The sequence below is a fragment of the Equus quagga genome, chromosome 3 (assembly GCF_021613505.1).
Source record: "Equus quagga isolate Etosha38 chromosome 3, UCLA_HA_Equagga_1.0, whole genome shotgun sequence".
Classification (NCBI taxonomy): domain Eukaryota; kingdom Metazoa; phylum Chordata; class Mammalia; order Perissodactyla; family Equidae; genus Equus; species Equus quagga.
This window is the reverse complement of record NC_060269.1, coordinates 3,495,290-3,507,950: the sequence shown is the minus strand read 5'-3', so window position 1 is coordinate 3,507,950 and position 12,661 is coordinate 3,495,290. Positions and strand designations below refer to the sequence as shown.

The 12,661-nt window shown below is 53.5% G+C and overlaps 1 protein-coding gene across 1 annotated transcript in view; it reads right to left on the bottom strand.

The window, feature by feature from the left end:
- Positions 1–1,303: 1,303 nt before the first annotated feature.
- HADH (hydroxyacyl-CoA dehydrogenase) overlaps positions 1,304–12,661 on the bottom strand; it is a 32,010-nt gene continuing 20,652 nt past the window's right edge. The window contains exons 5-8 of the mRNA XM_046656683.1: positions 12,058–12,147; positions 8,642–8,714; positions 3,128–3,244; positions 1,304–2,148 (exon numbers count right to left, since the gene is read on the bottom strand). Of these exons, the coding sequence (XP_046512639.1) occupies positions 2,030–2,148; positions 3,128–3,244; positions 8,642–8,714; positions 12,058–12,147 (399 nt within the window). The 3' untranslated portion in view covers positions 1,304–2,029. The remainder of the gene's footprint in view (positions 2,149–3,127; positions 3,245–8,641; positions 8,715–12,057; positions 12,148–12,661) is intronic.

Genomic DNA, 12,661 nt, shown 5'->3' with positions numbered 1-12,661 from the left:
CCCTCTCTCCTGAACAGCGGCTGCCAGACCCCTGGGGCTTCCTGCTGAGGCTCCCTTTGCAGCCCAGGCGGTGGCCACCAGCAGTAGTTGGTCCTTCTTTGGAAGCGGAGGACCTGACTGGTGCTTCCTTCTCCCCACGGAGCTCTCGGTGGAAGCAGCTGTGCTCACCCGCGGAGCAGAGGCCTGGGGATGGCGCTGAGAAGCCACTCTCAACTCCGTGTTTAAGAAGAGGATGTTCAGACTTCCCTCCTGATCCCAAACATGATGCCCGGAGAAGACTTTTGAAAACGACACAAGAATGTTTAGAGGCCAGGCCTTTGGCCTTTCAGGCAGGCTAAACATGCCTGTGAAAACCTCAGCCAGCAAGGATGGCTGCCCCCAGCCCCGAGTCCTGGCAGGCTGACGGTCCCAACCCCGAGATCCCTCCTTCCTGCAGTGCAGTGGCCAAGAAGGAGCCCTGCCACTTCCAGGACAAGGGCCCACGTCCTTCGGGCACTCCTGTCAGAGAGAGAGGAAGTGAAGCCCCTAAGCCCAGGGCTCATGTCAAAGGTCAGCGCCAGCCTGAGCACAAGCTGGCGGCCAGCAGACCACAAGGGTAACCTTCAGTCACGGAAACGGTGCTGGCGTCACAGGTGCTTCCTTTTCTCGTTAGGAAACATAAGAATAACCTGAAAGTTTCCTAAACCGGGCTCTATTTGTGGTAGAAAGATATGTACATATTTATTTTCCCATTATGTTATGGTAAGATTCCAGTAAAAAAAAAATTAATAAACTCCCTTCTATCAGTCATGAAATGGAGTGGAAAAAACTCTCAACCATTAGAACTGTGACCCAGGACACCAGACGGGTTGGCCATTTCGAGGACAGTCCTGTTTGAAAGTTTGGATTTGAGATCTTCAAATTTGCTGTTTTGTATTTAATTTTATCATCAAAACCTGGCTCTAATCCCAGCTCTGCTACAAAATTCTGGAGCCCGTGGGCACAACACTTAAGGTGCCAACGAGGCCACTGGCCCTCAGGGTTTCTGATGCTCTTCCAGCTTCAAACTGCCATCTTGAAGACACTTTCTCAAGCCAGTGATCAAAAGAAGCTTATGTTGCACTACTTTTCTTTCTTGGCAAAGAAGAAACAGATGTTCCTTAAACACTGTCTTCTGTGCCCTTGTGGTCGCTCTCCTGGTAAGAAGGCTGGAGTGGCAGCTGCCGGGGGCTGCACGTGACCGCCACCCCGGCCCGGGAAGATGCGGGACATTCCTCCCTAAATGATCACTCTTTACTTTTATAACCATTTAAGCACACTATGATTTTAAATTATACATGTGTTTATTTCGATTCAAATTTTCATAGGTTAAAAGACTGCATTTCATTAGAGTCGATTTACAGGCAGCTTGCATCAATGATTTGTCACGGAAAAAAGAGAGACAGACAGTCGTCATTCAGATTTCAGGTGTGAATGAAACCTCTTCCTGCAGACCAGGCACGGGAGATGGTCCCCCCACTCTGGCAGCAGCGTCTTGAGGATGAGCTGGAGAAGGACGCGACATCTCACGTCACCCCCGGCAGGCAGGGCCAGGCCTGAAGCAGCAGGAGCCAGTGGTGGCGCAGGCCCGGGCCAGAGCTGCTCATGGCAGCGCCTCAGATACACACGCGATGGCTCTCGACACTGCTGCGAGCAGAGATGGACACAGCATGCCCCCGGAGGAAGTGCTTCCCTTCACAAGGGAACGAATTCAGGCAATTATTCACGAAAATGACAAGGTTCAGAAGAAATATTTGCTCCAAGGCACCAAGGGTGTAAAGCTTTTTAGAAAATACACAGAAACAAACAGACTAAAAAAGGGAATTCGTTCTCAATGGAGAAATCTGCCGTTACTGTAACTAGTGTAAATAATTACTTCAGAGAGATTACAATCAAGATGCACACAGGACAGACTGTGCCATGGGAGGGAAACTCTGACCCAAGGGTGCTCCTGGGCACCCGAGGGCTGCTGGCGCTCCAGGGTTCCTCCAGGAGCCAGAGAAGCTGCGCATCACTTGTATTTGTAATATCCTTCTCCAGTCTTCTTGCCAAACTTGTTCTCCGCCACCAGCTTATCCAGGGACGAGCTGGGCTGGAACAAGGGGTTCTTTGCATCCATTTCATGCCACCCTATTGAGAGAAGGGAAAGGGCTTAGGATGAAGGGCTGGGTTTGGCATTCCCAGGGCCAGTCTAGAGGCAGAGCCTGGGGAGAAGGCCCCACTCTGTGGTGGGAGAGCTGCTCGGGCCAGCACCAGCAGAGACCGAAGGCAGGCTGAGCTGGCGCAGCCACACGGGCCCCAGAGCAGGTGTTCTGCCCTTGGCTGCACTGCTTGAATCCTGGTTCCACCATGGCCCTCCTCTTGGCCCAGGCCGTTCCTGGAAATCGCTGATGCCAGAGGCCCAAGGACACAAACAGAACCCATTAACCTGCTGGTTGGACCCCTGGGTGGCCCAGTGAAACAACTTTCAGAACACAGGCTAAAAATCTGAATTTGCTGCCATTGGGATTTTGCATCCTCATAAAATTCAAAAGTTCACGCTTCAATTAGAACCCTCTTTGCTCCTCCCAAATACATAACTATTTTTGTGAAATTTGGTAGTATGAGCTACATTCAACTTCAGTAGTCCGATTTCAGTAATTATTTTTACCCTGTCCTCAGAGCCACCATAGTGAAATGGACACATTTTTAAACGCTGGGTATCTCGACTGCAGTGGAGGCTGCAGAGATGGCACTTGTGCGGAAGGACACGGGGTAGTGATGTCAGCTTCCTGGTGTTGTTGGACTGCAGTTATGTGAGATGGGGCCACTGGGGAAAGTGGGTAGAGGGGCACACAGGACCTGTCTGTGCTATATTTGAAACTTCCTGTGAAGCTATAATTATTTCAAAATGAAAAGTTAAAAAAAAAGTGACCATGTGAGGAGACACCAGGCAGTCACGTCTTTCCTTCTCCCGCCATCTACTAACTTGAATCTTTATGCTGGCAGGGCAGGGCTCTGAAGGCCCACCAAGACCCCTTATAATTTCTTTTTAAAATAGGCTTATAATTCATAGTTGAGAGACCACCTCAACCCAATTACAGAGACAACAGAGAATTCCAACTCCTACCGTCCAAGATGAACTTTGTGGTATCCAGCCCAATGTAATCGAGAAGTTCAAATGGGCCCATGGGGTACCCGGCACCCAACTTCATAGCCGTGTCGATGTCCTCCTTGGATGCGTCACCTACAGGAAGAGGGCAGCACTGAGTCTCCACCATCGTGCCCACAATTCTCCTCGTCATGCGGTTATCCCAGAATTACTGGAGTTCCACATATTTGCAGATTCAAAACACATCTGGAGTCAGGATTTCTGGTGTGGGTAGATTTTGTCTCTGAGGTACATGCCAAATAGGTCACCAGATTTTTGAAGCTATTCCGCCAAGCCCTTCTGAGAGGTGTGTTCTAGGCCACTGCCAGTGTTCCCAGAGACGCCCTGCAGCCTGGAGACACTCGTACTTTCCAACACACTGGGATGCTCCAACTCCACAATGATTTATAAAATAGCACTTAGAGCCAGAGCATATTTTTGATTGATAAATGGACTTTTTTCAAAAAAGAAAAGAACTAAACATAAAATAACTCATGTTTTTGTACATATTGTATGTGTACTTTTTTCCCCAGCTTTCTTTCTCATTTCTTACAAGTAATGAGTATTCCTGTGGAATCGCATTCACATAACCCTTCAGTCAAGATAACATTTAAAGACAAGCCCAGACCTGACACGGAACTGCCCGCGCATTTGAGAGTGTTGAGCAGAAGAAGACAAGGACCCGTGTGCTTCTTCCTTGGAATTTTATCCTTAACGTACTGTCCTTAGGCCACAAGAGGTCTTTACAGAGAAAAACGTGTCCCCTTTCTCCAAAATCAGGAAAGGAAACAGTCTGTAACAAGTGGCTATCTAGGATTTTGTCCTAAACATTAAATAAATGGTCAAGTATACTAAAGCTAAGAAAAAAAACTTTAAAATACTCAGATTTTATTTCATATAATATAAAAATATTTCAGATTTTAGGCACAAGGAACAGCGACTACTTAAACGTCTACAGACATTCTTTTTCAAAAGCATATGAAGTCCTAAAGTAATGCCTAAAGATTTCAAGGCAGGTCAAGGTGACTGAAATACCAACAGACATTTCTTCTGGGTGACATCGGCAGTACTGCACTTACTGGCCGACCAGAGGACCCTGAGGCCCACGGCTGGGTGTCAGCCGTAGAGAGCAGAGTGCAAAGACGACCACAGACGCCAGTGCATCAGGGGGCCCCACTCATTCATCCAACCGCTTTTCACACCTGTCACGTGCCAGGCCCCAGAGCCCTGGACTGGGACAAACACAACAAGCATCAGGTACTCCTGACATAATGGGGGGACTTCGATGTAAAACCAAACGTTTCATCCTAACTAAGCTGGAGACTCATGTAGATTCAAGAAGATTCACACAGCTCTGTGTGCACAAAGATGGGAGCTTTACCCACACTGCTGTGTCTTCACCAAAACCACCAGCCGGGACGTCCTGGAGAGAATCCCAAGGGAAGAGTGGGGGGAAAGGCATTCCAGGCGGTGGGAACAGCAGTGCAAAGGTGGGAAGGAGAAAGAACGGGGCAGTTAAGTGGATTCTGCTGGGAGGAGTCCGGGACCCAGAAGCCTCTCCGGTGTTAGACCCCTGCTGGCCTCTCTGGCTCAGCACGCAGTGCTGGGCACCCTCTGTGCACAGACAACTGCAGGCCTCTGCTCGAGTGTCCTCTCACAGAGCAGACCCCACACGCACACCGGCAGCCGTCTGGCTCATGCCCACCTCCCACAGCCCTGGCTGCAGCCTCCCTGAGCTCGTCTCCTGGTCAGTCTGCTCTGGCCATCTCCCCTCAGGAGGGGATGGACCCCTCACAGCACACGGTTCCAACTCACCTGCAGCCTTTAACCTCATCTGTGTTCAAGGACAGACAGTGAGCCCTGGGGGCAAGACTGTAATTCCAGATTCAGAGACTCACTGGACTATTTCAAAACACAATGTGAAGACACAGCATATCAGAAAACAATCTGAACAGTTTTACAAAGGCAGCTCTAGAACTTCTGTTCTGAGCCATACAGAGCAAAAGAGGCAAAAAGAAAAGAGAGAGAAATAAAAGACACTGATTGGCGAGCGCAGTGGGAGTGGATGTGGTGCCGTGTTCCAGACCCATGGTGCCTCAGCTTCTGCAGCCAAGCTCTCCACTGAGAACCCGACGCCCTCCCCCGAGATGTGCGCGCACACAATCGTGCGTCGACCGAGGAGGGCCACGGGGGCTGCCCAGGTCAGGGCTCTAACCCCAGCAACAGAGACCAGCCCGCTGGCTGAACTCCCAGAGCCTCTATCTGTGCGCCCGGCAGCCAGGGACCTGCTCCAACACGTGGCTTCTGGTGGCTCGTCGGCACCGCCGCCCACCGTTCTTGGCGTTAACAACAAACCAGGGCCACAGCAACAAGGACCGGCACGGTGGGCAGCACAGCCACCACCCCTGCTTTATCAACAGCCACTGGCGCCTGTCCCTACAAGCGCCTGGGTATGAAGGTGAGCCCAGTACCATCGCCACAGGAGACAGCAGCAGGGGGAGGACACCGGCCAGGAGGCACGGGAGAGAGGGGCACGTGCCTCAGGGAGAGCTGGAGTGGATGGAGGGTTACGACAAAACAGGTATGAACGTGAGCACGCGGGTACCAGTGCCACAGGAGACAGCAGCAGGGGGAGGACACCAGCCAGGCGGCACGGGAGAGAGGGGCACGTGCCTCAGGGAGAGCTGGAACAGACGGAGGATTACAACACAGGCAGATCCACGTGCAGCACGAGGACCTTCAGGTGGGGCCTGTGAGCGAGGCAGGAGTGAGATGGGTGGTGATGGGAGGGACGGAGGTGAGGAGAAGGAAGGTCCCTGGCAAGGGCAGTGCATTTGGTGGGCTAGCACAAGCCGCTGAAGGTCTGGAGCAGGATGTCATACAGTGACTGGGGGACAGGCTCGTGACACTCCCGGGCATCAGCCAAGGGGAGCTAACCATGTGGCCCTACCACCCTGCCAGAGCTGACTCTGACCAGTCAGCCATCTGCAACTGGGCACCAGCCTGGTCAAAGGTCTGCAGAGTGACCGCTGACCCCGGGGGATGAAGGGGACCAACCCCACCGATCGGGCCTCAAGTACAGTGGGAACAAACGAGAGCAACAGAAAGAGTGAGGACAGGAGCTGAGGGACCACGAGCCACAGTGGCAGAGCAGTGGTGAGGGGCCGTGAAGCGCCCCCAGACACCACGAGGAATTGGCAAGAAGCACTGGTGGGGCCTGTGGAATCCTGGAAGCTGGACCGTTGCCCACGAGGCCCAAGTGGACACCAGCTGAGATGACTGTCAGCTCTGATGCCCACACATCCTTCTGACGAGCCCGCACCACGAGGAGCAGCGTCCTGCCAACCCCAATCGCAGCATCTTGTGAATGCAAAGCACTCATGCTCCAGGGGTATCAGTCATGTCTGTTGTGGACCGAGTGTGTGTGTCCCCCCAGATTCATACACTGAAGCCCTACTCCCCAGGGTGATGGCATCAGGACAGGGCCTCTGGGAGGTGATCAGGATTAGATGAGGTCATGAGGGTGGAGCCCCCGTGATGGGATTAGTGCCCTGCAGGAGTCGGGAGAGAGCTTGTCCCCTCTGTCTGCTCTCCATGGTGTGAGGACAAAGCAAGAAGCTCCCCATCTGCATGGGGAGAGGGCCCCCACCGGAACCTGGCCGTGCTGGCTCCCGGACCTTGGACTTCCAGCTCGAGAACTGTGAGAAATGAGTGCCTGTTGTACCCACCACCCAGTCTACAGTATTTTGTCACAGCAGCCCAGGCTGACCCAGACAGCGTTGTACAGAGACTTTCTCCCCAGACGAGTCCGGACAAGGCCAGGCTAAGCACACTCAGGGTGTCGCCACTGTGCGACTCTGCTGCCGGGCTGGGTTCCCCGGCTGTGGGGGTGGCTGGCGTGCGCCTCCTGCTGGCCCCCGTGGACGGCGTGACGCCTGTCAGCAGAGGCGGTGGGTTTGGAAGAGACAGAGGGGACGTGAAGTCCTCTGCTGCCTGAGGAGGACCTCGCTGAGGCAGCTGACCGGCACAGGCAGGGGAGCGGGGACGACAGGGAGAGATGAAGCGACAAACGAGCAGACGTGGCAGGCAAGGGAGGGTAATCCAAGATGGCTTCAGGTCTCCGAGCAGAAGAGCAGGTGAACGGAAAGCGGCGGGCGGGCATGGAAGCCCCACTCTGTGTTGGCTGGAAGAGGGCAGAGCCTTGAGGTGGCAGAGGGGACGTGGTGAGAAGCCCGGGTGCAACACGGGAGCCCAGGCCATGATGGGCTTGCTGGGAAACAGCACCGCCCAGTCAGGGCACCCGGCTCCTCCAGCAGCATGTGCTCCGGCTCACAGGCCCCATGAGGGCTGCGGGCTAAGAGGCCAAGGGACGGCAGTGACAGGAGTTGAGGGCAGCGCCAAGGCAAACCGAGTGCTTGCCCATGGGGTCAGATCCCCTTCCAGCCTCAGCTCACAGGTGACGGTGAGGGTCACCTGCCCAGAAAGGGTCACCTGGCTGGGGGTCAGACGAGAACCTGGCCTTCAACTTACAGCCAGACATGCGCAAGTACAGCAAAGGGACAGGACATTTCAGCGAGGAAACCACCACCCAGAGGGGCTCCCCATGCTCCAGAACAGGCAAGGAAACCCTGCCTTCCAAGGTCAGGCAGGACGCTTCGCACCCTGTGAGGGGTAATTGGGCGTATTGATAGATAAATGCAGAGGTGTCGCGTTTGATCTCAGAGCAAAAGTGAGGCAAACGCTTCTATGAAACAGAAAAGTTTTAATATTTAAAGCACATTTTGAGGAAGCAAATGTGCTTTCATCTCCGGAAGAGCTGGTGTAAATGTTTTGTTTCAAACATGACATTCTCTGGAGCAAGCATTTGGGAATGAAGCAACCAAACACAATTACACTCGCTTGTCATCCAGTCCTATTGGGACCTGTGCCTCGGAAGCAGACAGGATGGCCACCCTTCCAGAAATGCAGTGGGGAAGGAGGCAGGAAGTATACGACCTTCTGTAATCTGGGACCAAGTCTACAACAGGGACAATCAGTGTTTGTCAATCAACAAGCACTGAGGAAAACATTGCAGACCGTTCTCAAGGTTGACAAACCTGCATGCTTGCATCATTCAGTAGGGACCGACGGGGGAGTCAGAACAGTCCCCACCACAGTTACTTCCTGTCACCTGTCACACAGTCACAATCTTGGAACCTTAACAAACTTTAAAGGTTCCCTAGCCTAGTGATTTTTACCTTGTTATTATTATTTTAAGCAATAACCTTTTAACCAAAAGCAGAGATCCAGGATAGAAACCTGGGCTACCATGCAATTGCTCTGGCTGGGCCTGCAGTGGGGCCCCGGGCACAGCTGAGTCACTCGGCTAGAGCATGGATGGTCCTCCCGACTGTGCATGGCCCAGCCCCTCCTACAGACCCTGCGTGACAACTCCAGAGAGCAGGGCCGGGGCTGAGGCCCGAGGCTCCCGGTCGGCCAGGTCGGGACGCCTACCTCGTTCATACAGCCTGACCGCTTCCAGGAGGTATGGCACAAGGAGGCGGTTCACAATGAACCCAGGCGTGTCCTGGTTAAGGAGAGAAAAATAACAGTGAATTTTCACGGCACTTTATCCCTTGTGAAGCCACAGATCGCCCTTCTCACCCGGATCATGTTGCCCACAGTTCTCAAGCTGGACATTTCAAGGTGCCAGCATAGCCTTACTGCTGTATTACATGACAGTTTATCCAACAATCACAGTACTTAAAAACACACAGAACCCCAGACGCCCCCTGCACTCTGAAATAAAGGCAGATCAGGTGGCGGAGTCACTAGAAAGAGCACGGCTTCGGGGACAGCAGACCTGGGCTCCCACTCTCACGCTCTCTGACCACACTTCATTCTGAAACTCAGCCTCATCCATGAAACCACAGTAAGCAAGATACACCAGGAAACCTATATGCTATGCACACAGCCCCACGTGCAGCGGGGCCCCTGCCCTCCTCTCCTCTCCCTCACCCCAAAAGGAACCTGGAGAAAGTAACACTCCATCTGGAACAATCCTCAGAGGAGCATCACCCCCGGGCTCCCTGGAGCCCTGCCCGGGCCACTCAGGATTTGCCCACTTGGCGCACGGGCTGAACGGTGGGGTTGGGGCTCGTGCAGGACTACTGAGTGGTCCCCCGGCAGTACACCACCTGAGACCCTTGCCCTGGACCGCACAGCCCTTTCATCATTTCCTCCTTGTGGCAACACTTCACCATCTCTCCTGGAGGCCAGAGTGGGATCTCTGCTCATCTCTTCCGGGGGCTTGTGGGGCAGGCCAGGCTGGTAACTGTCTGATGCTACTTATGTGGCGCTGATGTCCATCAGGTGCACTGCACCCCACGTTTAACACAGGCGGTGACCTTCCTCGGGCAGAAATCCTCACCTGGCCCCAGGCCTGGTGTTTCGTTTGTAGCACAGCTAGGCAAGCCCTGGACATCGGAACGACAGAAGCCTCCTGTATCCTCTGATAGCTGACCTGACTGTACTGTGTGGACAGGGAGTGAAGCCAAGGGACCTGCACCTCCTTTATTCGGACAAGCTGAAGCCACCCCACTCCCCTCTCCATAGGAACACAGAGAGGCACAAAAGGGCTTCACCAATTTAACCAAGATTGTATGAATGAAATGACGCTGATTTTATGACGAGGGCAAGAACACTTTTCAACTTCAAAAAGGTTATTGTAGGAACTCAGGAGAGGGTACCCGAGTGCCTGCAATGCACCACTTACAAGGCTGGAAATCAGACAGCAGCCTGGGAAAAACATTTGCTCCAATTATTATAAACAGACTTTTCATAGAGATACTTAATATGGTCTACATAAAGAGCTCATGAGCTCAACGAGGAAAAAGTGCTGAAACACAAAATATTTAAAATCACTAGGAATCCAAGAAAGTTCATTAGAACAAAACAGCATTTTGCCAGTAAGATCACCGGCAAAGGGTTTTCCATCCTGGTAACATTCGGTGCTGCTGAGGACCAGAGGGGCTGATCCTCCCACGACACCGGCAGAGGGCAAAGAGACACAGTCCTTTAGTGAAGCAATTTAATTTTATGTAATCATACACTTGGCATTTCATACTCATTTATCATTACTCGTGTATTTATTAAATCTATTTATACACTGTCCTTACTATGTGCCAGGCATGGTTCTAAGTACCTAACAAATATTCATTCATTAGTTCCTCATAATAATCCTGTGAGACAGCCACTATTATTACCTCTCTGCGAGGCAGAGGACACTGCGGCACAGACAGGCTGAGTAGCTTGCCCAGGCCGCACAGCTAATAAATGCCAGAGCCAGCCCTGACCCAGTCAGGCTGGCCCCAGAGCCCACGGCCTTCACCTTCTCACGCCACGCTCTCCCGTGAAGCCTCACTATGCAGAAAGACACCATCCAGGCACATTAATGCCCTTCCCTTCTCCTCTATCGAGTGTGGGGAACCTACAGTTCCACTGGCCAAATCTAGCCACAGCTGTTTCAGCAAGGTCCCCCTGGAGCCACAGCTGCCCTCGCTCCTGGTGCCCGTGGCGCAGCATGCCTGCAGCGCGGCACAGCTGAGTGGCCACCAGGAGACACCTGCCCACACCGTGTGCCTGTTGCCCCACTGTCCACAAAGCCCAGTCTCACACGGCTGCCTCATGTAGCAAGGGCCTGAATTCCTGATCCAGAAAGACTCAGGAAGCCCAAAGGTGCTGCTGAGAGAAAGATGGTTCTGCTCTGGCGTGGCAAGGGCGGCTTCCGGGACCAGAGCTCCCAGCCCTGTGCCTGCTGGGGCCACTCCACGCGAGCACAGCTCATCACTCCATGGATCCAAGACCACCCCTGGCCCATGCCCGCCCTTGCACGCTCATGCCCAGCTTCTGGCCTGCGCCACACTGCTGTTCCCTCCCACACCACCACTCCTTCCTGCCACTATCACAGCATAAACCGGCAAGACAACACAACAATGACATCTGGGATCAGTGTGGTTTTTAACAATCCACAGGACCTAAAACCACAGAACTAAACAAAGAGAAAACAAGATCTCTAATAACACTGTCCTCCTGGCCTGGGAGGATGGCCAGTCCCCGGTCTCTTTGGCTACTGGGGTCCCATCAACAGATGACGTAGTCTGATGATTCATGAACAGGGGTTTCATGGGTTAATGCAATACTATGAGCTCCCACTTGGGACTATTTTAGAGAGCAAAAGTTTGCTAGGAGAAGAACACAATGATACAAAAGACCATGGTCAGAAAAGTAGACGGCCTGTTTGTAAAAATCTGCAGTGGTGTGGCACTTCTGACACGGATGCCCCTTTAGAAAGCTGCCTCATCATGCGGAAGCGTGGTCCTGAGCTCTGGAGGAAGTGCAGCGGAACTAAGGCAGGTGGAGAGACGGGCATGAGGACGCAGGAGGCGGGCTCCGCGCCCCACCAGGCTTCTCACTGAACAACCAACCAACCCGAAAGCAGCCTTCCGCTGACCCACCGGGGACTCGGCCTCTGCCTCATTGCTTCCCCCACCACCTGCGGCGTTCCTCCTGAAGCAGAGCCTGGCTTTCCGCTGGGGACGCAGGGGACACGGGCTGGCCTGACACCCACAGCCCGGCTCCTGCGGCCCAGCAGATGCTGAAGCTGATGGGGAAATGAAACGGTGCAGGCAAACAGCCGTCCCCAGAGGACGAAGGCCGAGCTCAGGAGAAGCCCGAGTTCACTCTGGGGGAAGCCCTGGGTGCTGTCTGGATCCAAACCATCCGCCGGAGGCCTCAGGTGTGCTGAGGAGGCTTTCCTGGCAGGCAAACCAGAAGGGAGGGCAGCTGGCTCTGCATAGCCTGTCACAGGCCCGCGGGACACGTGCACCATCCCCCGTCAGGAAGAAGTCCACCCAAGGTACCATCACTACCTTGCAAGAAACAGGATGCTTCCCCAGGGATCTGCTGAAGTCGATGAGAGATTCAAAAGTCTTCTGGCTGGTCATGGGCGTTTTAATGACCTGGAGATGCAAGACAGAGATGATCATCACCAGAGAGCCGGCCAGCGAGTTCAAGAGCGGTTCAAGGAAACACTGATCGAAAGGTCCACTCAGGTGGCAAAAACAACTTTTAGTCTCAGAATAGAAGGCAGGCTCAAGCCAGAAATAACAAGTTTACGGAAATGTTCATTTTAAGACAAGGGAGGACTGCAGCCCGCACAAAACCAAGGCCCAAAGTATAGGCGTGCGTGTGTGTGCAGGCGAGGTTTACAGGCTTTGTCACTGACACAGGCCTGGGTTCAAATCCCCTGGCACCACTTCCGGCCCAGTGCCCCCGGGCATGTTTCTTGAACTGGAAATGACACTGAAACCTCTCCCTGACCTCAAGGACCCGAGGGGAGAAGAACAGAGTGAGACTAGGAGGCAGAGCGTTCAGTGCGGCTCCAGGAGGCTGCAGCACTGGGGAGGCTGCTGGCTGTGCTGGGGTCTTGCTAGCTGATTGCTTCAGGGAGGCGAGGGGGGTCTGCAGGGAAGT